The following is a 25,115-nucleotide window of genomic DNA, read 5'->3' as shown; positions in this document are numbered from 1 at the left end:
CCGCTGGCGCTCGCTGCGGAAGGACGTGCGTGAGGTGGGGGAGCGCGCCCAGTTGTCGCGCCCGCCCGCTCGCTCGTTCGCTCTCCGTCTTAACGGCCGCCGCGCCCCCTCCGCGCCGCCGTCGCCCTCTGGCCCGCCCGCCTCACGCTATGAAAACCAAGTTCTGTAACGGCGAGACCGACCCTTCCCCGCTCGGGCTCCTCCTGGGCTGCAGTTCCGGCGGGGGCGGCGTCGTCCTCCCCGCCGCTGGGCAGCCCCCCTCTCCGCTGGCTCACGCTGACCCCGAGGGGAAAGACCCCGTGGCGGCGAGCAGAGGCGGGGGCGCCTCGACCCCGCCCTCCGCGCTGCTGCTGCCGCCGCCTGAGGAGGAGCCGCCGCTCGACCCCCGGACGCGGCGCAGGGCGTATCTGTGGTGTAAGGAGTTCCTGCCCGGCGCCTGGCGGGGGCTGCGGGAGGAGCAGCTGCGCATCAGCCCCATCAGGTCAGCGCTGGGGGGGCCCCGCTGGGAGCGGGCGGGGCGGGGGAGTGCGAGCCGCCTCCTGGCGGAGGAGGGGCGGGGGGTGAGGCTCTTCCTCTTTTACTCCTAAATTAGTAATAATAATCATTATAAAAAAATCCTTGCTAAATTTATTTTTCGAGGGGGGGAGGCTGGTTACCGCGTGGGGAGCGGCCGCGCTCTCTGAGGCGGGGGGGCCCGTGAGGAGGGCGCGGGGCCTCGGGGGGGGGGGGGGGGGGAGGTGTCAGGGCCCGTGAGAGGGGCGCAGGGCTTGGGGGGCGGCAGGGCCCGGTGCCGGCTGCGTCAGGCCCTCCCGGGCGGGGGGCGGTGGTGCGGGGCCGCCCTGCGCCGGGGGAGGAGCCCGGAGCCCGGCGGTGGGAGCGATGGAGCGGGCCGGGGCCGCCGCCTGAGGTAAGTGCGGGCGCGGGGGTCCCGGAGCGCGGGGTTAGCAGGTAGATGCGGTGTATCGATGACGTGAGTCATCTTTTCGTATATATAGTAACAAGTGCTTGTGACTCAGCGCGTTGGCAGCAGGAATATGTAAATTGGGGATGTTCTAGAAGCCCTCCGTAACGTGTTTGAGATCAGGGGTTTTTTATATGAGCCCTATATGCTAGTTAAACCGATGTTAGTCCAGAGTTGCATTTTTACGGATTGCTTGTCTATTGTCCTAGTGATCATTCTACCTGATTAACTGTAGTCCCGTACAGTTTCAAAGGATATGGCTGTCAGCTTCTCCCTCAGTCCTGAGTTTCCTTTTTTCCAGTGTTTCTCTTTTTGTTGATGCACAAAATACATGTGAATCTACCCCCAGTTAGGGCATAAACTGTTGACAAAGCTCTGATATGCCGGAGTATAATCAAAACCCATGGTGCTCATTTCTAAATATATTTTAAAAGCCTTGTTAACAAAAGAGCAACTCGCTGAAAGCCAGAGCAGATAGTATTTGTCTTTTTAGATACTTTCTCCTCCCTTGACGTGATCATAGTAAGTTTATGAAGGGAGATAATTTTCAGAAGACCAATACGGATCCTAGACAGTAGACTGGTCTGATAATATGCTTGTAATCTGACTTGCTTAATTCATTATTCATCCTTACTGTGTACTGCTGACTTTGGTACTTACTTTCTCAAGCGTTGGGTTTTAGGGCAGTTATTCTTGAATTTCTTGGAAACTTCCCCTGTGAGACACCACTTCAGGATGGCTTGATGGTTTCCAGATTGGGAAGAGGAGAGGATGGGCTGAAACTTAACACATAAAACCATGCTAATTGACAGTTGCATTTATTTTGGCAAAAGTCTTCTCTTTGCTTTTATCTACAGTGAATGCATCATACTGGTTTGCTAATTGTAGTTTCACAAAAGTCAAGCACGTGGTGTGTGCTCTCCAGGGTGTCTGTCAGTATTGCTGTTTTCATGGTGTTGGTACACATCATGTTCAGGAACAGCTGTTAGGTACCTGCTGTCATAGGGTGAGGGGGTCCAGGCCTTATTGTTTGCGAGCAAAGAAGTAGATTTGTAACTAATCGGAATGCAAGTGTATAAGCACATCTAACTGCTGTGGTTTGGCGAAAGCTATGGGAAGCTCTGAAAATAGGTGACCCTTTTGGAAGGACTTACCTCTAAGTAATAATCTGTACCAGTAGACTACTGGGTAGCTTTATCTGTGTGAGATATGCCCTTTTGACCATTCAACAAGCTGCTGAGTCTACTGACCTTCCAGGAAAACAGTTCCTTTTATTGGGCTCCTGTAGGGTTTTCTTGATTAAAGGTAATGCTTCAAACTTTAAGTGTGTAAAACTATAGTGAAATTTCTGTTCAGCCTCAGTAAGACACTGCTGTTTGGCTGGAGAGGTATAAAAAAGAAGGGTTTCTGGACTTCCCTGCACTGTATGCAGGCTGAGCGTGTGTTTAAATAAGTAACATAACTGTACCAGCTCTAGTCCAGTATTTTTTGTAAAGTGAATTTCAATGTGTTTAAGTGTAGATATTTTCACCAAAGTCTAAATCAGAGGCTTAGAAAAGGTGGTATTTTTTTTTAAAAAACTGTCTAGCGCAGTTTAAATGAAGCCAGAAATGTAGCTGGTATAACTAACCAGTGTTCTGATTGCATCTGAATAGTCTGGTGTTGCTCTTTGTTTGATATCCTCTCCATCTGTCATTTTTGTTTCCCCCTACCTGTTCACCTTCATGGTTCAAAGTTACTTCATATCTCTTGTCTCTAAACATCCTTCTTTGGATGCCTGCCAAGCCACCTGGTTTTCTTCTGTCTCTTGAACATATTGTGCAACTGCTGTTTCACCCGATTTTCTTGAGATTTCTTTTTTTTCTTCAGTGGTTGAATTTGGATATGTAGGCCGGCCCTTCTTCTGTGTATCATCTCCTAGTACATACATACAGATTGTCTGCTTCGTGGTAGCCTTTTTCTCTGGAAAGTCTTTGCTGTTTCCCCACTGAGTTGTAAGAGAACTCAGAAAAATATTTAAAAAAGCATAGAGAGGAGTGTCAGGTTAGGGCTGAGAACTGCATTTTGGCTACTGCAGTTTGGATCTGCCATGGATTCCTGGAATCAAAGCTCACTGCAAGGTAACATTATATACTTATGTTTTAGGTGTTAAGAAAAACTGCATTAATTCATGAAGGAAATCACAACATGGAGTACTGCTATTTAAATTCTAGCATTACTGCAGTAAGTTATGTAGCATGCTACAAGTAAAATTGCTTACTTTTTAAGTTTGTGCTACTTCATCCCTTTACTGCTAGCTACTGTATTTGGATTGTATCTGGTTTTGAAAGGCCTTTCTTTAATGGAGAGAGAGACAGGTTTTTTCAGTAGTGCTGATTTGCATTTCTGTTTCGCAAATCAAGTTTCAGTACTTTTTCCTCTTATAGTAGGAAAAGAGGTAATAAGTAAAACCTATTGCAGAAGGGAAAATTGAGAACTTATTAATGAAGATACTGATAATGAAGAGGGTGCAGAAAGACAATGTAGTAAAGAAAATGTGGGCTGAGTAGACGGTGGTGTTAGTGGGCTGGTAGAAGTAAGAAACTTAGCTTCCGTCATCTAGTATCTACCTAGCTTGATAAACCTGTAGGAGACAAATGCTGTCACTTTTTCCTGTAAGAACACCCTTGTAAAACAGTAATTATATGAAAAGTCAGCGTGCCTATTTATATAAGTTCAGGCTTATGCCCTAAACGATTGAAGCTAGGACTCCCTAGTTTGTGTCTTACCATGTAAGATTCTGAAGGTGACTTCAGTTTTGACAAATGCATGAGCACTTTCTTTAAAATGAAGAACTGCTTTAATTGTAAAACTCAAAATTGAAAATGAGTGCCCAAGAATGACAGCATAAGACTTTATCGTCAGTGGTGCTGTGGCATAGGTATTCAGGTTAAATATTTGTGGCGAATCTTTGGAGCTGCCATCGCAGTGGTACTAGCTCTTAACTCAAACTTAGGGTTTTTGTACTCACTGCATGGTTTTAAGCTTATTTTGCTGTCTTGTTTGTGCAACCAAGTATATCTGACAGAACTCCAGCATCACTTTCTAGAAGTTCTGAAAATAATTAACAGAAATCTGCATCTTATCTTAGTTGCCTGTTACATTTTACTTCAGTTTCTTTGTAGCTTGAGCTGTAACTTGGGTCAGTAGATCTTGATGGTGAGTCATACATTAAGTATGAAGCTGCCAACTTTTTTATTGAAGGTTTTTGTTAGGAGTTATTGGTACTGTTGGAAAAATCTCATGTTAGGAATAGATCAGTTAATCATAGTAAAAAGATGATTAGTGTGCCTCTAAGTTCTAGAAAACGAAATGTGTATGCTCGTCCAAGTTGGTTGATAAACTGACCTTTCTCTTGATAGAGGTGGCCTCAGCAACATGCTGTTTCAGTGCTCACTGCCTGATACCATTGAGACAGTTGCAGATGAACCACGGAAAGTTCTCCTGCGCTTATACGGTGCAATCCTGCAGATGGTGAGTATGGAGAGTGCTTTGGGAGTGGGTGGGTTACCGTTGCTTAATTGTAATATGTTTGGAGATCTTCATTTGTGACACACTGCAAGTGTGTGCTGCTTTATCCTTTTGGGAATGTGTTTTAGTGGTAGTGGGGTAGGTTGTTAGCTTAAGGCAGTTCTGTTTATAGTTTGTTACTGTCTAGAACTTGCACTCCTTTCTATACAGATCCTGACTGGCATGTATCAGCTGAAGGCTCATTTGCTGTCTGTTTGATCAGTAATGTTTTGTTTATGGTGTTAAGTTTGGACTGTGGTGTTTCAGAAAAGTTTGCTTCTGTACAGTATGTAGGGCTTTGGCATAACTAGCAAGATTGAAGAGACTAAACTGCTTAACTTTAATCTTGGTAGCACTTACGAATCTTGGATGTAAAAGCTGAAGGTTTTGTCAGACTTGTACAGTGCTCAAGCATATTATTAGATCTTGCGGGTAATTGTGTTGCTGAAAAATTTGATCTATAGTGTTAGAATAAAAATGAAATACAAACGTCAATACTGTACAGCCATCTCATTCCAAAACATGCTTTCCTAAATGTGATATGCCTTGTAGCTGGCATAGAAGCTTAACCAGATGCTTGTCGAACTCTTCTAATGTTACTTTTCTTTTATTTGGTTAATAAAATGTAAGTAGCACTTGAATTTGTCAAACCTTAAGAGAAGCGGTTGGCAAATCTGTTTCAAATTGTAAGGTTTAACATAAAGAATATTTTGTAAAGGTGATCTCTTCTAAAGCTTGCAGGCTGTTATCATAGGACTGTACAGCAGATCGTCTCTTGCCCATCTCTGCTAGACAATTAATTATGTTGTAAATAATCATAAGTCTTTTAACCTTATGAAAAATTGCAGCTTCATAAAACTACATTTGGATGTTGGCAGTTGCTTCTATTTGACTTAGAGGGTCTGGTTTTATTATCCATTAATTTGGTATTTTCCAGTACTCAGTCACTTGCTCTGAATAACTGATCCAATACCTGCAGGAGATTGACTCTTCCTGAAATTTCAGCCCATTCTTCCTGCTTCTGCTGCCTTGACCAGACTTACTATTAAAAATCTCATTGGATACTGTTGCTTAACTGGCTTTAAAGTGTTCTTTTATTATACTATGTGAGGTATTAACTTTCCCCATGGTATCAGATTTTACCAGAAATATGTAAAAGATTCCAGTGGTTTGAAATGGCATGAAATGCTTGGCTATACCACTCTAGGAGTGTTGGGAAAGTTACTGTTAAACAAGAAAAGTGCGTAGAAGTTAGTTAAACCAAAGGGAAGACTATTTAAGCTTGAAGAGACACCAAAATAAAGTGAAAAAAATGGTGATGGGAAACTTTGTTTTTGAAATGACTCCTGGGGTTGATGCTAAGAATTTTTTCCAGAATTATTGGCGGCTTTAATGTAATGCTGACAATATGTAGGAGGCATGAGTAGGAACATGGGCTGTAAAACTGCTGTAGCGGTAGAACTTTTATTGCCCAATAGCTGTGAAGAAATGTGCCCTTTCCCTTATATTTCAAAGGAAAAGTAAAGTAGACCCTAGAATTTGGTTGCCCTCCCCATCCCTCAGGGATTTTTTTTTTAAACTTGCCTTTTCTGTGCCCCTGTCCACTGAAGAAATCAAAGTAAAATTTTGGGCTCTAAAATCAGAACTAATTCGGTTTGAAAATTGAAAGTGTGTTCATAACTTTCTAACCTTTCTGCTCTTGGTGTTGAAGGATCTTTTGAGATGTCTAACTTCCTTTATTTCCGTAGTGGCAGTGAAATGACTGCTCTTGTTGGTGCAGTTCACTAAAGGTTAAGTAAGCAGAGAAAGTCCCAAGGTAAAACTTTCAGATTGCATTGAGGTTCACAATTTTGTCGGCAAACATTTGTCTCTTCCAGCCCCTCTACCTTAAATGCAAGTTAAAATATAAGCAAACTGTTTTATTGGGGTATTTTGAAAACCTCACTTAGGATTCTTAAGAATTTCTGGGTGGCGTAAGCAGAGCCTTATGATGAGCCTGTTAAGAGGGAATAATTTGATATTTTTTAGTAATGTTACTTAAGTTTAAAGCCCTATAGAAATTAAGGGACACTGTTTAAGTAAGTTGAGTTTTGAGACCTTAAGCTAAAATTGCAACTTAATTCTCCATGACTTAACTGTAACTGCCACTGGGTATTAGTAGTTACCACTTGTTTGTTTGAGCCTTTGTAGCATGTTTTAACTCTTGTCCATTTTACTTTCTGTTGAAATTGGAACATAAAACAGTGATAGTATCAGCTCTTCTTATTCTTTTAGTATAAATACTGTAGATCTATAGCAATCTGCACCAAATTGTTGTATGTACAGAAGGCAAGCATAACTTAAATTTTGAATAGAAGTGAAAAATAGATACCTTACTAACTTAAGAATGAACAATACTGGCACCATAATTCTTTGAGCCACCTTTTTTAAAGGAACCTTTTTTGCAGTTTGAAAATAGCCCCAGTTTGCTTACTATGAATCTTGGAAGACACAAATGTCAGTACATGAAACTCATCCAATATAAACCATGCCAGTTGGCTAAAGCTGCCACACAGGGAAGGCTTTGTGCCTTCATCTGTCATAGCTGATATGTTTAAGCCAATTTTTTTGTGTGCATGACTGTTTTGGGGGGAGCTGGGGGGGAGATGAACTGAGCTGGCTCGGCCATTATTATGAATGGTCGCACTGGCATGGATGTTTAAAAAACAAGGACTTCTCTTGAGTATATCCTTGAGCAGAACTTTTTTTTTTAAGACAAGTATTTGTGCTTGTGACAGGTTAAATTACTAACCACATTAAAACTCAAAAGTTTGAGGCACAATGCAGATATGTTCTACATTGAAAAAAGGGAAATGTCCTACTCTGCTTCACTTATTCTTGCTCCGGCTTAGTTGCTAAATTTAAAGGGGAGCATTGAAAGTAAAACTTCCTCATGACAAAATGTCTTTAACTGTTGGCTATATCAATGTTAAAACAACTGAAACAAAAGGTTCTCCAGCAATATGCCATTTAATATCCAGACTTTAAGACTGGATTTCATATGCAGATCACGCTGTAGTGTTTCTACTTAAATTCAGAACAACCAAAACTTCTCCCATCTTAGAAATGCTGATAGGATTTCAACATAAGATAGCATCAACAGAAAAAAAAAAAAGCTCAAATTAATGTGAATTTCTTGGAAGTTCACCTATCAAAAGGTAACTTGGGGATTGATTCCCATTCTTTTACACATGTCAAAAGAACCTTGAACTCTTGATTCACTGGGGCTCTGTTACTTTGCAACAGCCAAACCAAAATAGTGTATATAAATGAGGAAAACCAAACCAGTATACCTAATGTTCCTCTCTGGTCTCTCAATTTTCTATGTGAGCAGATGCAAAAATCAGTATAAATGGTTGCCACAGTTCTGTGGTAAATCTTTTTCCATACCTGCCTTGCTGCCTTTTATTTTTTGTAACTAAATAAAATGCAGACTGCTGTGTAACTGTAATTATCAACGTCTTCTGTGGTTGTTGGTGTCCATGTCTGTTTGTAGCATGGAGTAACTACAAATCCCTGGCACTGGCAGACGGCTTGAAAGAAACCAAGCACCTCTTACGGGGATATATTTGTGTTGGGTGGAGTTAAGGGTATTCTGGGGGTAATGTACCACTTTAGTTGTATATGCATGTGTTCTCTGCTGCAGGCTTGCCCATGCGATCGTGCCTAGAGCACTCTGGTTTCCAGGTGACAGACACGATTCACGGTATAGTATGAGATCTCTGAAGTTGGAGCATTCTCTACAGCTTTCATTTTCTTCAGTACTGGATTTCATTGTTTAAAAATAAGGCTTAAGTAGCACCAGCTACTGTCTGTGCATCTGAATGTTTACAGCAATAACAAAATATCAAAGTACTGCCCCTTCCTTTCCTCTGCTCCCTCATAAGAGAATGGTAACTTGAAATGAAGAGGATTAGAGATGTCTTTGTGGCTTTTGTAGGGCTTGAACTGGAAATTATTCTTCACATGCTAGATTCTAGGACTTCAGCAAATTAGTAGCAGTTCCTTCAGCTCTGGCAGGGATCAGTGATCAACAGCAGATTCTTAGAAGCAGAAATAGTTATCGCTGAATCCAAAACTGTTTGTTCCCATACCCTGAAGTTCAAATTGATGTCTTCCAACAGCTTCTAGAACTGAGAAGTTTCCCCTGCATAGGCTGCTTCTAACCTCTCAGGCAGTTCCTTGTAATGTTGTAATTCCTTGATTTGTCTAAATCAAAGTGTATTTTAGTATTTTGAAGTCTTGAAAACTACTAAAGCTGAGTAAACTCGAAAAAATGGAGTTACAATGGAAGATATAAATTTGTGGGCAGAGCTAAGGGTTATCTGGGGGGGGGGAAAAGTTTGCAAGTTCCTCCTCTAGACAGAATTCTGTCAAGCATCATTTGGGACTTCTGATACAGAGCTCATCTTGCAGGTACAAGAAAAATAAATTTGGGGTGTTAGGGAGAAAATGGTGATGAACTCAATTTTCGATGTTAAACTACCAGATGTATAAACACTGTCTGGTCATTTTCTGATCACAGATCAGATAATGTGCAATGTCTGCCATCTTAGGACTTCAGTCTTGTACCTGAAGCTTCCTGCCTTAAAATCAGTTCATATGATCACAAAGTAGATTCTTAACTTCAGTCATCTCTGTCCATACAGCTGTCCTCCCTTACTAAAATTGTAGTGAGCTTTCTTAATCTGCTTGGAGAATAAACCTTCCCACAATAAAAGCATCACTGAAGAAATATTGTAAAGAAATCTTAAAGGCTTAGAACACATGGTCCAGTTCTAGTTAATGCCTCCATATAGAGGGAGTGATTAAAAACCTGCAGCAGTTATTCAATCATGCTCTTACTGTTGTAATTAAAATAGCCTCACTGCTATTGAAGTAAATGGCTTCCAGAATTGGGCATAAGTTGGAAAAAGCTGTTAGTTTATGGAAAAACCGAAGTTGTGATCAGTTTAGCCAAGAACACATGAACTAAATATGTACATCAAACACCTCACTGTGTGAGATGCTTTGCTTTGAACCACTGTTCTCATAGGTGATTGTTCAGTCAGAAAACAATCAAATCCTTCCACTTTAACATCTTGGAGTTAAACTCTTAAACTTCTGTTATGTAAAACTGCATCCTGCTTGCTTCATTCTCCTTGACCACGTGACCTGGAGACTTCCCTAATTCTAGGCTGAGTATATGGCCACTTGTGAAGACTGATCCTCTCCAAGCTCCCATTCATATTTGCAAGTTATTTAACAAATTACTTTGTATTCATTTTCCTCTGGACACTAATGCTCCATGCTGAGGGAACAGAAAAGAGGAAGGGATGCCACAGGAGTCTCCTTTTCTGATGACTCTGCAGTACACATCCCTAACTGTCTTTCTGATGGCACAGTAGATGCCATTAGGCTATCTCCGACATTAATTTGAGGTGGACTCTTAGAACTGGCTAGCTCTTTATACAGTATGACTTACAGAAAGTGGATGCCGGTTCAGGTTCTAGGGAAAAGCCCAATCTGCTTACCTTCTGATGAACTGAACCATTCTGAGAGCACCATTAATCAGGAAAGACTCCTGGATGGTGAGTAACTTTCTGACTGTTCAAGAAAAATCTGTAAGTGGTAATGATGTAGGACATGCTTGTTCAGAGAAGCCCTCTGTAAATGACTTTAATACTATTGAGTAGTTACGCATTTAGCTTTAGTGAATATGTTTTGACACTATTAATTTCCTTGAAAGGAATATAAACTAATAGTAGTTTTCATATTGTCTTGTTTTAAACTTATTATCCTAGTGGAATGGGAAGTACTTGCTGAAAGACCATCGATTCATGTTAACTATACTTCTTCTATAGCTTCTGAAATATTGTAACTGCATAGCTTGTGTAAATCATTAGCTTGTTGTATTGTACTTAAGGGAGCTGGTGTTGCTTAACTGTATTCCATTAAGTTCATATTTCCACCCTTGTTTTGGACATGTTAGAGCTGTGGAACAGAAAGGTATGCACATGGTTCTATGAATCAAATGTTTTTGTTCAGAAGGTGGAGATGCAGGCTACCTTTATGGGCCTCTAAAGCTAGTCTGGTTTAAACAGTCAACGGTGGAATTGCAACATAAATGGCAGCCACAAACTGTCGCTAATTCTAAGCAAATATTTGCTTTCTCTTCTCCTTACCTTCAAGCCCTTTAAAGGACAAGGTTTTTACTACATCTTAAAATTTTAAATGTGCAGCTCTATTAAAAGCATGTGCCATTGAGAGCTCACTTGCTGAGGGTATGGTTTGATACTCTTGAAACTGCTTTGTAATGACTGTTCATGATCCAAGCACAATACATTATGCATGGAATTCGTTAAAGTTTTGCTAGTATACTGCAGTTCTGAGACACCCTTAGCTTATGTGGGCATTTCATTTGAAGAGAAATCTTGAATTTGTGTGGCCAGTGGTACATAGTACGTATAGCCTAGGCAGATACTCCAAGGAAATTTAGTCACAAGAAATTTGGAAAATAAGGTAATAGAAAAAAGCAAGTGCTTTGCAAGCTTCGTCATGTGCCTCTTCTAGTAGTCCTTCTAAGGCTTTTATGTCATCTCTGTAATGTGTCTCAAGTGCTTTAGCTGCAAGCAGAGTATCATCCTAGATGTTGTGCAGAGGGACTTAGTTACCTCAATTAAAAATAAAAATGTTCCTCTAAGCTTATGATACATTGAAACCTTGTTTTGAAATACTGGGAAGCAATAAAAACATACCTGAAAATCACCTTTCAGGCTATTTACGGGAGTGGCTTGGTCTCAGTGGCACATCCTTTTGAAAGACTTTGGAGTTGTTGAAATAGTGCGGTGGTCAGAGGTCAGATGGATACTAGTGCTGTAGCTGTCACAGATCAAGACAGTGTTGAGACATCTAGTTAATTGTAGTTGGCACTTCTACTCCCTTTGTTCTGGTGGTTGCAGGTTAATCATGTTAAATTTCATCTTCTCATTGTGTTTGCTTTTTCTCATTCATAGAGGTCCTGTAACAAAGGAGAGTCTGTACAGTCTCAGAAGGAAAATGACTTGCAAGTGAGTAATTGAATGTGCTTATTTCGCAGAATTCTATAGGTGATAAATGTGGTTATCCTGCTTCTAAACAAGCAGTTATTCCACCTGGTATCTGGGCTGTACTTCTAGAAACTGTAAACAGTAATAAAGAAATCTTACTTGCTTATAGAAGTAACACTATAATGTGTGGACATCTATACACAGTTTGGAAAGATTTAAGCATTCCACCTTAACAAGAAACACTCCCCAGTTCTACCCTCAATGGTTTCTTACCATTTCTAACGTTGGTATCAGTACTGCTGTTTTGAATACTAGGCTCCTCTTCCCTTAGTAGAGGAAGACCAGTACTCTGCTTTAGCTAATCCCTATTTTATAATACAGTGATGAACATCTCTGAGGAAAGTATGTGAAGCTGGAGAGAACTTCCTCTTGAATATGAGGTGTTTCTGATTAGCATTGTTCTTAGATTATCTGTGTTCTGCGAACTTCAAAGTTTTTGCATTTGGAACCATTTCCGCTCAAGCAGCATAATGTTTAGCTAAGTGCAATTTTTCATAAAGTCATCTGAACAGAGTTTAGTAATTCAGTTTTCTATCCTGGCAGTACTTTTTTCAGTAAGGCATAGCACTGCAGCATGTTAGCCAGATGCTTTTCTTGTTACGTACTATTGTTTTTCAGATCTGTAATGGTTTTGGCAGCGCTGAGGGAGAAGTACATTTTACTTGTTTGATAAGTGCTGCTTTTCTCCCCTTATATTTTCTGCCTTCTGGGAATGTCATCTGAAACAGTTTTTTGGGATTTTTGGTGGTTTTTTCTGGTGTGTTGAAACTGGTTTTAAAATTGCTGTTGTTGAATGACTGCTTTTGAAGTTTTGTTGAACTTCCAGTTTAGTTTATTGGAACAGCTTCAATCAGTTGAACCAAGACTGAACTGAAAAATGTACTGATTTGATTCCTCAGTTTTCTTCAGAGAGGAAAGATGGAGGTGGTTTGGTTTCTCCTGTGCCCCAATCCAGTAAAAGTTCCTAAAACTATAAAAGAAAACAAAAATCCAAACAAACCCTGGCCTGGTGCCAGCAGCTCATGGAAGTTTGCAGTACAGGAAGCAAGGCTTTGAACTTCAGGACTGTCTTTGTTTGTTGCCTGAAAATAGTGATTTTTATGCTGGTAGGTTATTGTTTTCTGCTGGGAATCTCATAGTGCTGGAACTTCACGGTTAGATCAGTGTACTCAAGAATTCCTGTCAGGATAAATTGGTTAATTTTCTTGAGTCTAGATTAAAATTGTAGGTAGGTTTGATCAGAGGAGTTAATGTCATCCTTTGGGGAGAAGAATATCATCTGGGTAGTAGTAAAATGTTCTGCTTCACTAACAAAAGCAGTGTAGCTGTTCTGAGCTGCCTGGTGTTTGACAGCTGACTAGAGAGGGATGGTTTTCCATCAGCTCATACGGCCCTTTTTAACAGGGATTATCCACATTTGTTCTTGGCTTTGCTATACTTGGGGATAGTTTTCCTCAAAATACTGCGTTTCTTGTATTTTATAGTGAGCTTTTTGTCAAAGAAAGAATAAAGCAGAAGTGTCAGTTCCAACTGGAATACAGACGGGCTTTTGATCTCTCCCTGCCTGAATGGGAGTTGCATACTGGAAAAGTCTTGTAAAGAGTGTTCGTAGGTTTGAAATGCAACGTTCAGCTCTTAAGTATTCATTTGAAAGTGTGAGTGATCAAATTTTATCCAGAAGCTTGTCTTAAATACAGGTGCTCATGGCTACATCTATCTGATAAAATTGAGTCTCAGAGCTTCAAACAACGGATTGTTGTCTTGCCAGTAGATTGCAAAGTATTTGAAGACTTTGAGATAGACTATTTACTTGGCTACAGTGCTTGATTCTTTAAAAAAAGTCATTAGATCAGCATTTTAACTGGAGCATTGTATACCTCGGTATGCTCAATGTCCATATGAAGGATGCTATAGACTTCAGATGTCCTTTAGTAGTTTATTCCACACCCATACTTGACAGTAGTGTGTGGAGTGGAGAATTGGTAAAAGGTCTGTCGGGTATTACAGAGGGGAAAGCTTTGTGCCTGAGATACATAGATAACCTATGAGCTCTGAGATGCAGAGCTCTTGTTGGACTTGTTCTCAAATGACCGTTCTGTTACAGTAGAGGAAGCTTTTTCTGGTGCTCTAACCTTTTTTCCTTATTTGCCAGGACATTGAAACTCAAATATTCTTGTACTGCTGTTTTTAGATAACACTTACCTATACTTCTTAATCTTGAAGCAGATCTTTCATGGAGACATGCCACATCCAAACACTGCTTACACAGAAGTTTACAAACTTGTGATCCTGTAGTTGTGGATTATCTGAAAGTTCTAAATCTGTAAGCACTTCTCAAAGGACAAGGGCTAGGCAGGTGGCATGGCAGGAATAACCCAGAAGTGCACTGCTGAGTAACTGGAAATGTCACTGTTTTTCTGGTTGTCACTTCTGATGTATTAAGGGACATCTTAAGGAAGAACACTTCTTTGGCACTTGCTGTCTTTCAAGTATCATGAGTTGGTTTCTCAGTAAGATGTGAAAACAAGGAACTGATGACTTAATGGGGACAGCCAATAGGATTGCTGTAATTGGACTTTTAAAATGCCCTGGTGTTGTACCAGGCACGGACAAATTCAATATTGGCTAATAGAGCAGACATTCAATAACCTATATCTAATTTGTGTTTTGGTGCTTGGTGTTAGCCTTCAGAACTGAAATCAAAAGTTCAGATGTGTGGTGGTGAGGGCATGCGAAATAATGAGAAGCAAATATTTTTGGTGTTAGTTCTGCTTTGAGGAGTTGAGATGGGAAAACAGGACATGTATGCAATACATTCATATGCAAATCATCTTAATATCAATTGATATTCTTGCTGCCTCTTGTACCTTTTTTTGAAGTTAATGCTTCAGCACATAGTTACATGAGTCTTTCCTATGCTTCAATATGAATTTCTTGAAGAAACCAGAATAATAGTGTGGGCCAATAATAAAAAAATTCAGTGGAACTGCCTGGAGTGTACTCAAGAGTGGAATTCGTTTACAAAGAGTTATTTACTGTCTGAGACCGCAGTGACTACACTAACTCAGGAGTCTGAAATATCTGAGAACGTTCTTAACTTTGTGCTCTTAATTCTTACGCTTCTAAGTGTCCTGGGTCAGACTTTGAGATGAGTTGCTCAAAAGTAGGCAGAGGCTTAGCAGACCTCTAGGATTTAAGTACAGCTGGATTGTGGTTAGCATAACTGCTAGAAGTAGTGATTCATACTGTGGCTTCTGTTTGCTTACAGCTAATCTTAACCATCAAGGAAGCTATACTTAGGTGATTTTTAACTGTATTTGAGATGGATTTCATGTATCTAATAACTATTAAACATTCAAATGAAAAGAACTGTCTGCTTGTGATCATTATGGGCTGAATTTATTGATGGAAGGAGAACCTTGAAGAAAAATTATTGAAACTTGAGGTATCTTTGGAGGTAGAAAAGGAATAATGGTTATTCACACACATGTTCCTTAGCAGGAGTTTACATTGGGGTTTTTGTTTGGTTTTTTTTTTTAAAGAAAGGAAGATCTAAAATGTGCTTAACAGAAACAAATCCTAAGTTGTCATTCTAAATGATAAATTGGTTAGTTCAGTTGTTCACTTCATCCATTTGCATAGTTAAAATGTCCTTTTGTGAGGCAGTGTTCCAAAGTGTGTTAAAATAGCCAAGGATAATATTTATAGTTCCTGTGCTGTGCTTCAGTAGGATAAACTCCTTCAGGAAATGAATTTGCAGAGTTCCCACAGGTTAAGGAGGAGAGGGTGTTTTGGTTTTTGCATAGCTTTCCTTCAACCTGGCCCACCAACAGGACCTGCTGCGTAATACAGATTTTACTCCCTAGCTTTAAATGTGAAGGCACAGTACTTGTATTGCTCCCATGCTGTGAGTTGTTGCTAGTAAAAAAACTTTGGTTAGTAAAATGTTGAGTCGTCCTCCTAAAGTTAACCCTAAAATTTCTCACTTTGTAGCAGTTTAGCTATTGTGTGTGCTGAAGTTAATTTCTGTGTGAGCACCAACTAACGCTTTAATTTTTTTTGTAGGGGGCAGAAGCCATGGTTCTGGAAAGTGTTATGTTTGCCATTCTTGCAGAGAGAGCTCTTGGCCCAAAGCTGTATGGAATCTTTCCACAAGGGCGACTGGAGGAATTCATTCCCGTAAGTCCTGTTCATGATTAGTGGGCTGCTGGTAGCTGTTTTAATTGATCATGACAGGAAGGTCTCCGGACTGCCCAGAAAGGCAGGGATGTGGGAATGGAATACTTGGCAGCCTGTAATAATTGCTAGCTGTAATATGATACAGTTACAGTGGGTGTTGGAGAACCCAATTATAGCTCTTGCCAGCGAGGGATATCTTAAAAACTCTTCAGCTGTAGCGGAGACTAATAAATGAAGATAAAAAACCTGTTAGATACCAAACATAGCATTGGAAGCTATGGAGTAACACTTTCCTTTAACAGCAACAAGAGCAGATGCTTTTGATGTTCTTAAATATTTATACCCAATCAGCTTTGAAGGTATTTTTAGTGTGAGATGTGATATTCCCCAGGTTTTGATCTTGAAGAGAATTGACTTAAGTCATGTGTAAGCTAGGCTGGCTAACTCTGCTTTTGCAAAGACAGCAAATTTGTCAGTTCATTTGGGTTGAAAATTGTATTGCTTGAGTACGATGCTAGAATTTTGTACTATACGATAGACTAATGCTACTGTTTGTAATGAATCACACTTTGTAATTATCAATTAACTGTATTTTAAGAATACTATGTTTTATTACAGAGCAGGAAACTAAGTACTGAAGAACTAAGCTTACCTGATATATCTGCTGAAATAGCTGAGAAGATGGCTAGATTTCATGGCATGAAAATGCCATTTAATAAAGAACCTAAGTGGCTTTTTGGAACAATGGAAAAGTAAGTTATGCAATGCTTTATGGAAAAAGGTGACCTGTTGTAATTTTGATAAACAGATCGTTCTTCCTGAATGTCTTGAGAGCCCAAGTTCTCACTGTACCTAGAAACTATTTTGTAGTTACTTGAGGAACTTAAATTACCGTGAAGAATAGTAATGCTTTCTGGAGTAACTTTTTTAAGACTTTCTTGATTTTAGTTTAAATGTGATATTAGTATGGGAAGACTAATACACTTAGTCATAAATGCTGTACTATTGTTGCTATTTCTAACAGATATCTAAATCAAGTGCTGAGGATTAAGTTTACCAGAGAATCCAGAACTAGAAAACTGAACAAACTCCTCAGTTACAATCTCCCCCAGGAAATGAAAAATCTGAGGTAGGCTTATTTTGTCTATCCCTGTCTTCAGATTTGCACATTTTGAGTATGAATTTTTTTATACTTGTTCAAACACATTATACAATGTAATACCCTGTCTTTATTTTTCTTTACAAGTTGGGGATTCTTTTTGGTTCTGTAACCACCCTGAGTCTCAGGGCTACTACCAGTTGATCCAATCAAATTGCTGATCAATGAAGTACAACTTTGTTGTCCTGATCTTGGGCTCCTAATTGAAAAATAGGGCCTTGCTAGAAATGAATAGTGCTTCAAATTCTTAAAACAAAATCCATTCTTTACATCAAAGTGAACTGAGCTTAGTGATTTCTCACTTATCCTATGTTACTGTTTTCTAGAGCTATGCTTGAAGCTACTTCATCACCAGTTGTATTTTGCCACAATGACTGTCAAGAAGGTAAGCTGCTAATATTTCGTGACCTTGTTCAAGGATGCAGTATGAAGCCTTTGCTGGTCACTTGTTTGCTTTCTGGGGCGTAGTCGTGTTATCAAGGTGCTGACCTGAAACGGTAGCCTGTGCACTCCCGGTGCACAACAGTTGCAAAGCAAAGTGAATTGGCTTCAGCAACCCTTCAGGCTAATGAAGAGAACATCTAGTATCATAACTGGATTAAGCCAAATATGTACACGTGCTCTTAGTAGACTGATTGATGGTGGGAGCCTTGAGTCTTTTCTGTTAAGACTGTACCTTTCTTAGCTGTCTGCAATATACACGATCAGGGTAGGATATACTTTAGTCCTTTTAAAAGAAAGATACTGAAGAAGTACAGTGAATGGTGAAAATGGAGACTGGGGTAGTTTGACTCAGCAGTTCTCAGCTTGTATTGATAAGAAATATTAGGAGAACTTTATCCACATTTTTTTTTTTAGCGTGCTTTCTTTGGAGTCATGGGGGGAGTAACAATTTTTCTGAGCCAGTTCTCTATAAACAGTTGAAAAGGAAGCAGAGCTGAAGGTGTTGAGTGTGCCGTGTCTGTGCTCCCTGTCACCTGTACAGTGGGTGAGATGGGCAGAGCTGGAAGGATGCTGTACTAGGACCATATGCAGGGCTGGTTTGTTCTCAGGAGTCCCAGCCTTGTTAGCTAAGGCTGAGGAGCTGGCCTGGAAGAGGATAGCCCTGAAGGATAGGTAGGCACGTAAGGATAGGCAGCACGAGGGAGAAAAGGCCACTGATCTGAGGTCTGAAGAGCTAGCTCAGTAGTGGTGGAGTTCAAGGTCTCACTGCTGGTGTGGAAAAGTCCGGTACTGGAGGAGTCAGGCAGGTAGGACTGGGGCAAGCTTTGGAACCAAAATTTCCAAGGTGAGGGTCGGGGGTTGAAATACTATGACTGTTCAGTTGGTGCAAAGGTGTGACACAGAAAAAAGATGTACCTGTGGAGAGGGGGCGAGCTACTGCTGAAGTTGAAATTACTCTAAATTTATTTACTAGTTGGCACTTGACAGAAGCAGACTTGATGCCTTTCAGAGAAATTATAGGGACTTAAGTGAATTGAAAGACAGGTAAAGCTATCTCCCTGATATGATACAGTGGAAAAGACTGAGCTTTTCCGTAGGTGCTGGTTGTGCCACATACTAGAATAACAAAGTGATCAGTCTGGCTTTCAGGCTGCTGAAAAGCAATTCCTGTCCCAAGTGTTCTGTGATCAGTGATAGGGCTATGCAGGTATGAGAGATGCTGCATAATTTAGATCTCAGGCTGTGGAAAGAAACAATTCAGCAAGGGCTACTGAGGCTGACAGTGTCACCTGAGTTAGCTGCAAGCTAAACACCAGGGAAGCGGGACCCTTGGAAGAATGCATCTACCTCTGCCTGTACAAAAGAAAACTTTTCTTTCAGTTTTACAAGGTTTATAGTGTATACCTCTACTTCCAATGAGCTGCTATACAGCCAGTGCAACTTGGGTCTTCCTGTTGTTCTTCTGCACAGATGTAAGGGATAACTGGGACTATCTGAACAATGTTTCTTAAGATACAGTATTTCTTTTCTCTAATTTTCCTGGGACTTTACTAATATGCTGTATTATCTTTAAATTTTCAGGTAATGTCTTGCTTCTGGAAGGCAGAGAGAATTCAGAAAACCAGAAGCTGATGCTCATTGACTTTGAATACAGCAGCTATAATTACCGGTAAACCACTTCTTATATTCAGCAGGAAGGTGTATTACTTTCTGCATGCTACAGTGAGAGCAAGTGCTGCACTACTGATTATCAGTCTATTCTAGTGAATTATGTTCCGCTCTACTAGCGGTAGGCAGCAAATATAACTGGTCAAAACAGTTCTGGTTCTGATGGTGTTGAGTATAGGCATACAGCAGTCAAAGTTTTTGGAGCTCCTTGGTTGTCCAGACTAGAGGGCTTGTGTGTGCACAAATGGCTTCTTGCTTGCATTGTCAAAATTTCTTTCTAGTGGGGAGGTGAGAAGGATGATAGATTGTGTGTGTGTACATATGTACGTGGGGCAGGTTTTGCATGTTTTCTTCACCCTTTCAAATAGCTTTCTCATCTGTGCAGATGAGTAATCCTATGTTTTTCATGTAATCACATAGTGAAATGCTTTCTGTTTTTACCTCAGTCATCTAGTACCTGTGTTTAAGAATGATGTAAGTGTGTGGAGCCATTGGGATCATTAAATGTTAGCATAGCTGGAACATAATGGAACCCTGAATTCCAGTAATGAGGGAGTAGGATATGTTAAATACCTTGAGCATGACATTTTTGCCTGCAATAATGCTAATGCTAGAGATACCTGACTTTGTGCTGAGATGTAGTGTGTACTCAAGTATTTTTTAACTGCCTCCATTGGTATAAGACTTTATAGCAAAGTCTAATATTTTCATGTAGCTGATAACTTCAATTCTTAACTGCCCATCCTTACTAATAGAATTTAATGACTTGCAAAAAAAGCTGTATTCTAGTCATCAATTCTCTACCTAGTTTAGCAAAACTGCAGTAACTTATAAGTAGCCCTGTACTACTAAACTTGATTTTAGGTTTGCTTAAGCAAAGCCAGAATGCTAGTATACAAATATTGAGATGCTCAGTGTTTCTGCCTCTTTCAGAGGATTTGACATTGGAAATCACTTCTGTGAATGGATGTATGATTACACGTATGAGAAGTACCCATTCTTCAAAGCTACTGCTCTTAAATATCCTTCAAAGAAGCAACAGGTAGGCACATACAACATAATGAATAAAATGCCAGCATCCACACTCTTCAAATCCTGACTCTCTTCCAGTTCTGTTTTGAACTTTGTCCCAAGACCTTTCCTTCATGACTTCTTTAAATATAACACTTTGTGTAATCCTGACTGCCTTTGCTTTAAAAATCACAGAAGCTTCATAATAGCTATTCAGGAAAGAATATTTTGTGTGCCATGTAGCTATCCACCACAAAGTCTAATAGTTGTGGATTGCAGCTGTGAAATTAGTTGGCAGCAGCAAAATGTCTGTAGTCCCTAATATGGCTTTTCTTAAACCAGCAATTAGTAGAACCACCATTAATCTTAAAGCTAACTCCAACACTGTTGATGTCTGCAAACTTACTGAAAGGCCTGCTTAGTTCTTTCTGAAAGAAGCAAATATGTCTTGAGATGAAGAGCTGTAACGCTTGTTTACTTGCCTTCCAGCTTCATTTTATCTCCAGTTACCTGTCTGCATTCCATGACGGCTTTGCAAAGCTGAGCAATGAAGAGAAGTCCAAACTAGAAGAGGAAATGTTGATAGAAGTTAACAGGTAGCTTGTCTTTCACAGCTGTATCTTGAAACTTCCCCTGTGACACCTATACTTGCATACCTCACTGGGTGGAGAAACTTCACCCGAGAGAGGTGTTCATATATACTAAAGGAAGATCTGTCCATTGTAACCTTTAGGTATGTGGTATACGCTGTTAGTGGAGTAAACAAAACACTGTTCCATGGGAAAGCTATGGAATTACTTTTATAATGTGATACTTAGAGGTGTGGACATCCCCAAATTAAGGAATCCTATTCTAACAGGATATTGAAATAAGGTGCTGTGACTTAGCTGGATATTTGAATAAACATAGTCTTGTAATTCCAGGTTTGCGCTTGCATCGCACTTCTTCTGGGGTCTGTGGTCTATTATACAAGCAAAGATCTCATCTATTGAGTTTGGTTACCTGGTAAGTTATTTAATCATGATTCCATGTAACTAAACATGTATTCTAAGTAACCTGTGGTACGTTATCAGAAAGGAGATGAAATGGCCTCCCACAGCAGCTAGTATCTTCTAATCCTCTTAAAATCGGTTTGTTACTGGTTTGTACTCTTAGCATAAGAATGCAAGCACCTAAGATGATAAAAACTTCAGAAATTCTTCCCATTATTATGTAGAGAGACCATAGCCTTAAGTGTTAGGCCTTGCAGTGAGATGATGTCCTGCAGTGAAGTATTCTTCTGCAGTAAGGTCCTGTTCCAGCGGGATGCTAGCATGCACTAAGTGTGAATTTGGAAATTGAGAACTGGGTGCCCATGTAACAACATGTTGACGTTTGGTGTGCAGCAGTATCAATGACAGGTAGCTTGTACTTGAGAAGGGGATCAGTGTAACTCCTGATAAATGTTTAGTGTACTGTAAAGTGATATAACTGTCAGGTACACTGAATATCCTGCAGGAAACATTGCAGAACCCAGCCTTTTTAGTTCAGGTTTTTTCTGACATGCTGGCAGCAGCTAATAATGTTAGAGTTGAAATAAGGTGGGAGAAAACTTGTTAAGAGTCTGGAACACCTCTGGAGAGAGTATCCTTCCCAGACAGAGCTAACTAATACATTGAGATGGTGGGCTAGGGAGGTTAACTTCATTATGTTTCCCCGTCCCAAGACAGAAAACTCAGCTGTGTTCACTATATTGAGTGCTGAATGTCCCTTACTTCCGCAGGAATATGCGTTATCCAGATTTGATGCGTACTTTGATCAGAAGAAGAGGCTGAAGGTGTGAATGTGGGAGGAGTGGCCTGCTGGTTACTGTATGAAGAGGGCAGCTGGACAGAACTTAGACTGTGCTTAGGCTACTGTATCTCTAACGAAGGTGTCACTGAATTCCAGTTCCTTGGAACACAGGTGTACAGTACTGAAGACTGTATAAAAATGACTTGTTTACAGTTTCGTAAATACTTGGAATGAGATTGGGAGGCAAAAGTAAAACACAACAGTGCAATATCTTTAAATCTTTTTGATCTAGAAGGTATTTTATATTATGGGAGAAGCTTACACTTCAGTGTCAATACCACATGCATCAGCAAACAGTGTTACTGTGAGTACGTTTTCAAGGGGGGTGTTGGCATTATGGTTTGTAAGCGGAACAGTTGTAAAAGATGATTCATTGTAGACACTGCCTCTTAATGAGAAAAAAGCAAAGGAGACAACTGTTAAACTGTGAAGTAGGCTTGAAATCTTACTGTGAGATTAGGTTCAACATGCCCCATGAACACTATCTTCAAAGCTGCTGATACGTTACACTGCTTTAACCATAAGGCAACTAAACACACTGAAGCAATATGCTTTAAAGTGTTACCTACATATACATGAATGTTTTTCTCTTAAGCTGGTGTGCCTGTGAAGTATGAGTGAACTTTGACCTGGACATTCTGAAGGAGTTTGTCTTGAACTGTTCATTCCATGTCCTTCAAGAACATACTTTAGCCCAGCCTGGTTGTCTCTTAAAATGCTGTGTCCTGCACAGGGGGTTCCGTGGGCTGGCAGCACTGGGAAGAGTGCCTTGAATTGCTCTAGCAACTCCCCAGATAACTGGATTGGCATTGACAATACTTGTAATTGGAGCTCATCTCTCTTCTTGTGTTGCCACAGTATATGGCTGTAAAAATAGCAGAGCCAAAGACTGCGGAGAACACTTCAGGAAATTGCTGTTCTGCCTGTCCAATGCTTATGTGGCTTGAGAGGTGCTTTTCTTGCACCTTCAACTTTCACCGTGTTCCAGCAATCCAGTGAAGTGGAGTGTCTTGTGGGGAACAATAACGTGTATATTGAAACTTGAGTATAATCTGTGTACATGTCATGTAAAGATTTCTTTAGATTTTTGGGAGCTTGTTTATTTTGAATGTTATTTGTTTGTGCTTTCTAACACACTGTATTATAAATAATAAACTTCTAAGCCTACCCTTTTTGACTTGTATAGCAAATACTGTTCCAAGCAGCTCAAATGCACAGCATTTCATGTACTGTATAGCATAACTTGTAAAAGCTGTCATCTTATTCTCTAGTATAGAGAATAATTTTCCATACACTCTATTAATACTTTATAATAAATATGAAGCACTTAAAAACATCATAGTTGATACTCTTCAGTCTTCATTATAACTACAGGATAAAGTAGGTGCTGTTTCTGGCCTTAGTCTAGGCTGAAAGTACTTTCTTGCTTCCCTTCAAAGGCAGGTTAAATTAAGCTTTAGGTGGGATATACCTTCTATTTAAATGTCTTTGGTGTTTATTGTATAAGTGAATGCCCTTAGAAAGCTCAGGGGAGAAAGGTGGATAAAGCAAGTGATGAAGCAGACTGGCGATCGGTTTATTAAAGTCTATAGTTGTAGAGGCGGGAGAAGGTTTTGGTTTAAGCACTTCCTCTATCTCTCCTGTTAACTACCCTAAAAACAAAGGTCAAATTTACCAGCATTACTGAGTTCTGCTGGCGCCTCAGGTAGAGCGTTTGTAGTATGAATAGCCAGGTTATTTGTCTGGGCTATTGAAGCTTCTCTTAACAGGTACTACTGCACGCAGCAAACCCAGTGGGAATGGAAGGGGGGTAAACACGGTTCAGCAGGATTCTTTGCAGCTAGCTGGAAAGGACTGACATGTAATAGGTGTCTTGATTCTGTAGGAAGCCTTGTTTTGTATTCTGACGGCAAGTTCAAGTCCTCAGGAAGCCTGTGGAGACTGTCCTCTGACTCATCCATTGCATCTCATGCTTGTCAGAACCAAACGGGGAAGGAGACCCGGTCGCGGTAGTGCTAACTGTAGTAAAGGTGCATCAGAGGTGAATCCCTTTGGGCTCTTGTTAAATTCTGAGAGGAAACTAAGCTATGAAGTTCCCTGGCGGGACTGCTTCGGGTAAGTCCCAGCGCTGCAGCTGTGATTTCTGAGGGTGAGGGGAGGAAAGGCCCTGAAGGAAAGCAAAGCGTGCTCTGACTTGTGCCTTTTGTAATGTAAACGTTAAAAGAGGGGGGGATTCTTCCAGGTGTTGGGTTGGCTTAGCTGGGGGCCCAGGTAAGTCAAAACCAACGAGCAGAGAGCAAGGCGCTGTGTCTTCCTGGTATGATTTTTTTGTTGTTGTTGTAGATTTGTCTGTTGAGGGCAAGTTCTTGAAGTTTCTTTTGAGACCTTGTAGTAGACAAAGAGGAACTTGAGCACAGCCTTCTCTTACTCCTGGTCACTGTTCAAGCTGACTAAGCAGCTATTTAAATGTATTGGCATTTCTGTCGTGGGATATTGTTTTGTGAAGTCGTATTCAAAGACTTAATCTGATTTGGTTTTTGTAAAGACAGTTTAAAATTACTGATTAATTCTCCTTTCAGTTGATTTGTGAATACAGCTTGTGCTTGAGCGCTGTCTTGAAGTTGCTGGGTTTTAATCTGTGTTGTGAATTTTTGTCTTGGTGTCCATGTTGCCTCACAAGTCACTGGTGAACAGACCTACTGTTAACTGGTGAAAATGTGGCTTTATTATTATATGAGTTAAAAAAACCCCACCTTTTTCTCTCAAAGGAAACTCTTGGTGGTCTAGCCAGACAGCTGGTCTCAGCTGCCACTTTGGGGTGATTCAGTGGATAACTGGCAGAGTCTAGGGTGTACCCCTGTTGCTCCTACAGCCATTTCTATAAGGTGAAAATCTAAATGCTTTGCCTTGGGGGCGGGGAAATGTCCTGTGGCTCATTAAGGCTCAAACCCGGCAAAATTCAGCCTGTGCAGTCTTTGGGCTTTATCGGTTGTGCTGCCTTCTGTCTGTAACTGGAAAAAACCCGTGTGCTTTTGGTCTGAAACGGATACAGTCTATTAACCACCTTTCATAGTGACACTACTAAATAGAATGAGACTATCTGATTTTCGGAGTTGCTGTTCTAATAACTGATTAGGGAGATTAAGTTTGTGTTCAGCTCTACCCTCTGGGAGCACGCTCTGCG

The 25,115-nt window shown here is 40.4% G+C and overlaps 1 protein-coding gene across 4 annotated transcripts; it reads left to right on the top strand.

Annotated features, from left to right (window-relative positions):
- On the top strand, positions 1-23,268 carry CHKA (choline kinase alpha). Of its 4 annotated transcripts, none has more exons than XM_055813696.1 (12): positions 1-481; positions 4,363-4,474; positions 11,545-11,598; positions 15,703-15,816; positions 16,435-16,568; positions 16,841-16,945; positions 17,302-17,360; positions 19,001-19,088; positions 20,021-20,129; positions 20,588-20,694; positions 21,022-21,103; positions 21,861-23,268. In XM_055813696.1, exons 1-12 carry the CDS (start codon positions 150-152, stop codon positions 21,918-21,920), a joined length of 1,356 nt encoding a protein of 451 aa, XP_055669671.1. In that variant the 5' UTR covers positions 1-149; the 3' UTR covers positions 21,921-23,268. The 4 variants fall into 4 exon arrangements, with proteins under 4 accessions (XP_055669671.1, XP_055669672.1, XP_027640738.1 ...); XM_027784937.2 differs by lacking the exon at positions 1-481 and adding an exon at positions 782-907; XM_055813697.1 differs by lacking the exon at positions 11,545-11,598.
- Positions 23,269-25,115: the final 1,847 nt, after the last annotated feature.

The sequence above is a fragment of the Falco peregrinus genome, chromosome 9, assembly GCF_023634155.1.
Source record: "Falco peregrinus isolate bFalPer1 chromosome 9, bFalPer1.pri, whole genome shotgun sequence".
Classification (NCBI taxonomy): domain Eukaryota; kingdom Metazoa; phylum Chordata; class Aves; order Falconiformes; family Falconidae; genus Falco; species Falco peregrinus.
The sequence above is the reverse complement of the archived record's forward strand: the minus strand, read 5'-3'. Positions and strand labels throughout refer to the sequence as shown.

Excerpts from the sequence above, each read along its gene's own strand:
- CHKA (XM_055813696.1), top strand. The coding sequence starts at position 150 with ATGAAAACCAAGTTCTGTAACGGCGAGACCGACCCTTCCCCGCTCGGG. Across the intron at positions 482-4,362 it reads CTGCGCATCAGCCCCATCAG|AGGTGGCCTCAGCAACATGC; the intron begins GTCAGCGCTGGG and ends TTCTCTTGATAG. Across the intron at positions 11,599-15,702 it reads AGAAGGAAAATGACTTGCAA|GGGGCAGAAGCCATGGTTCT; the intron begins GTGAGTAATTGA and ends TTTTTTTTGTAG.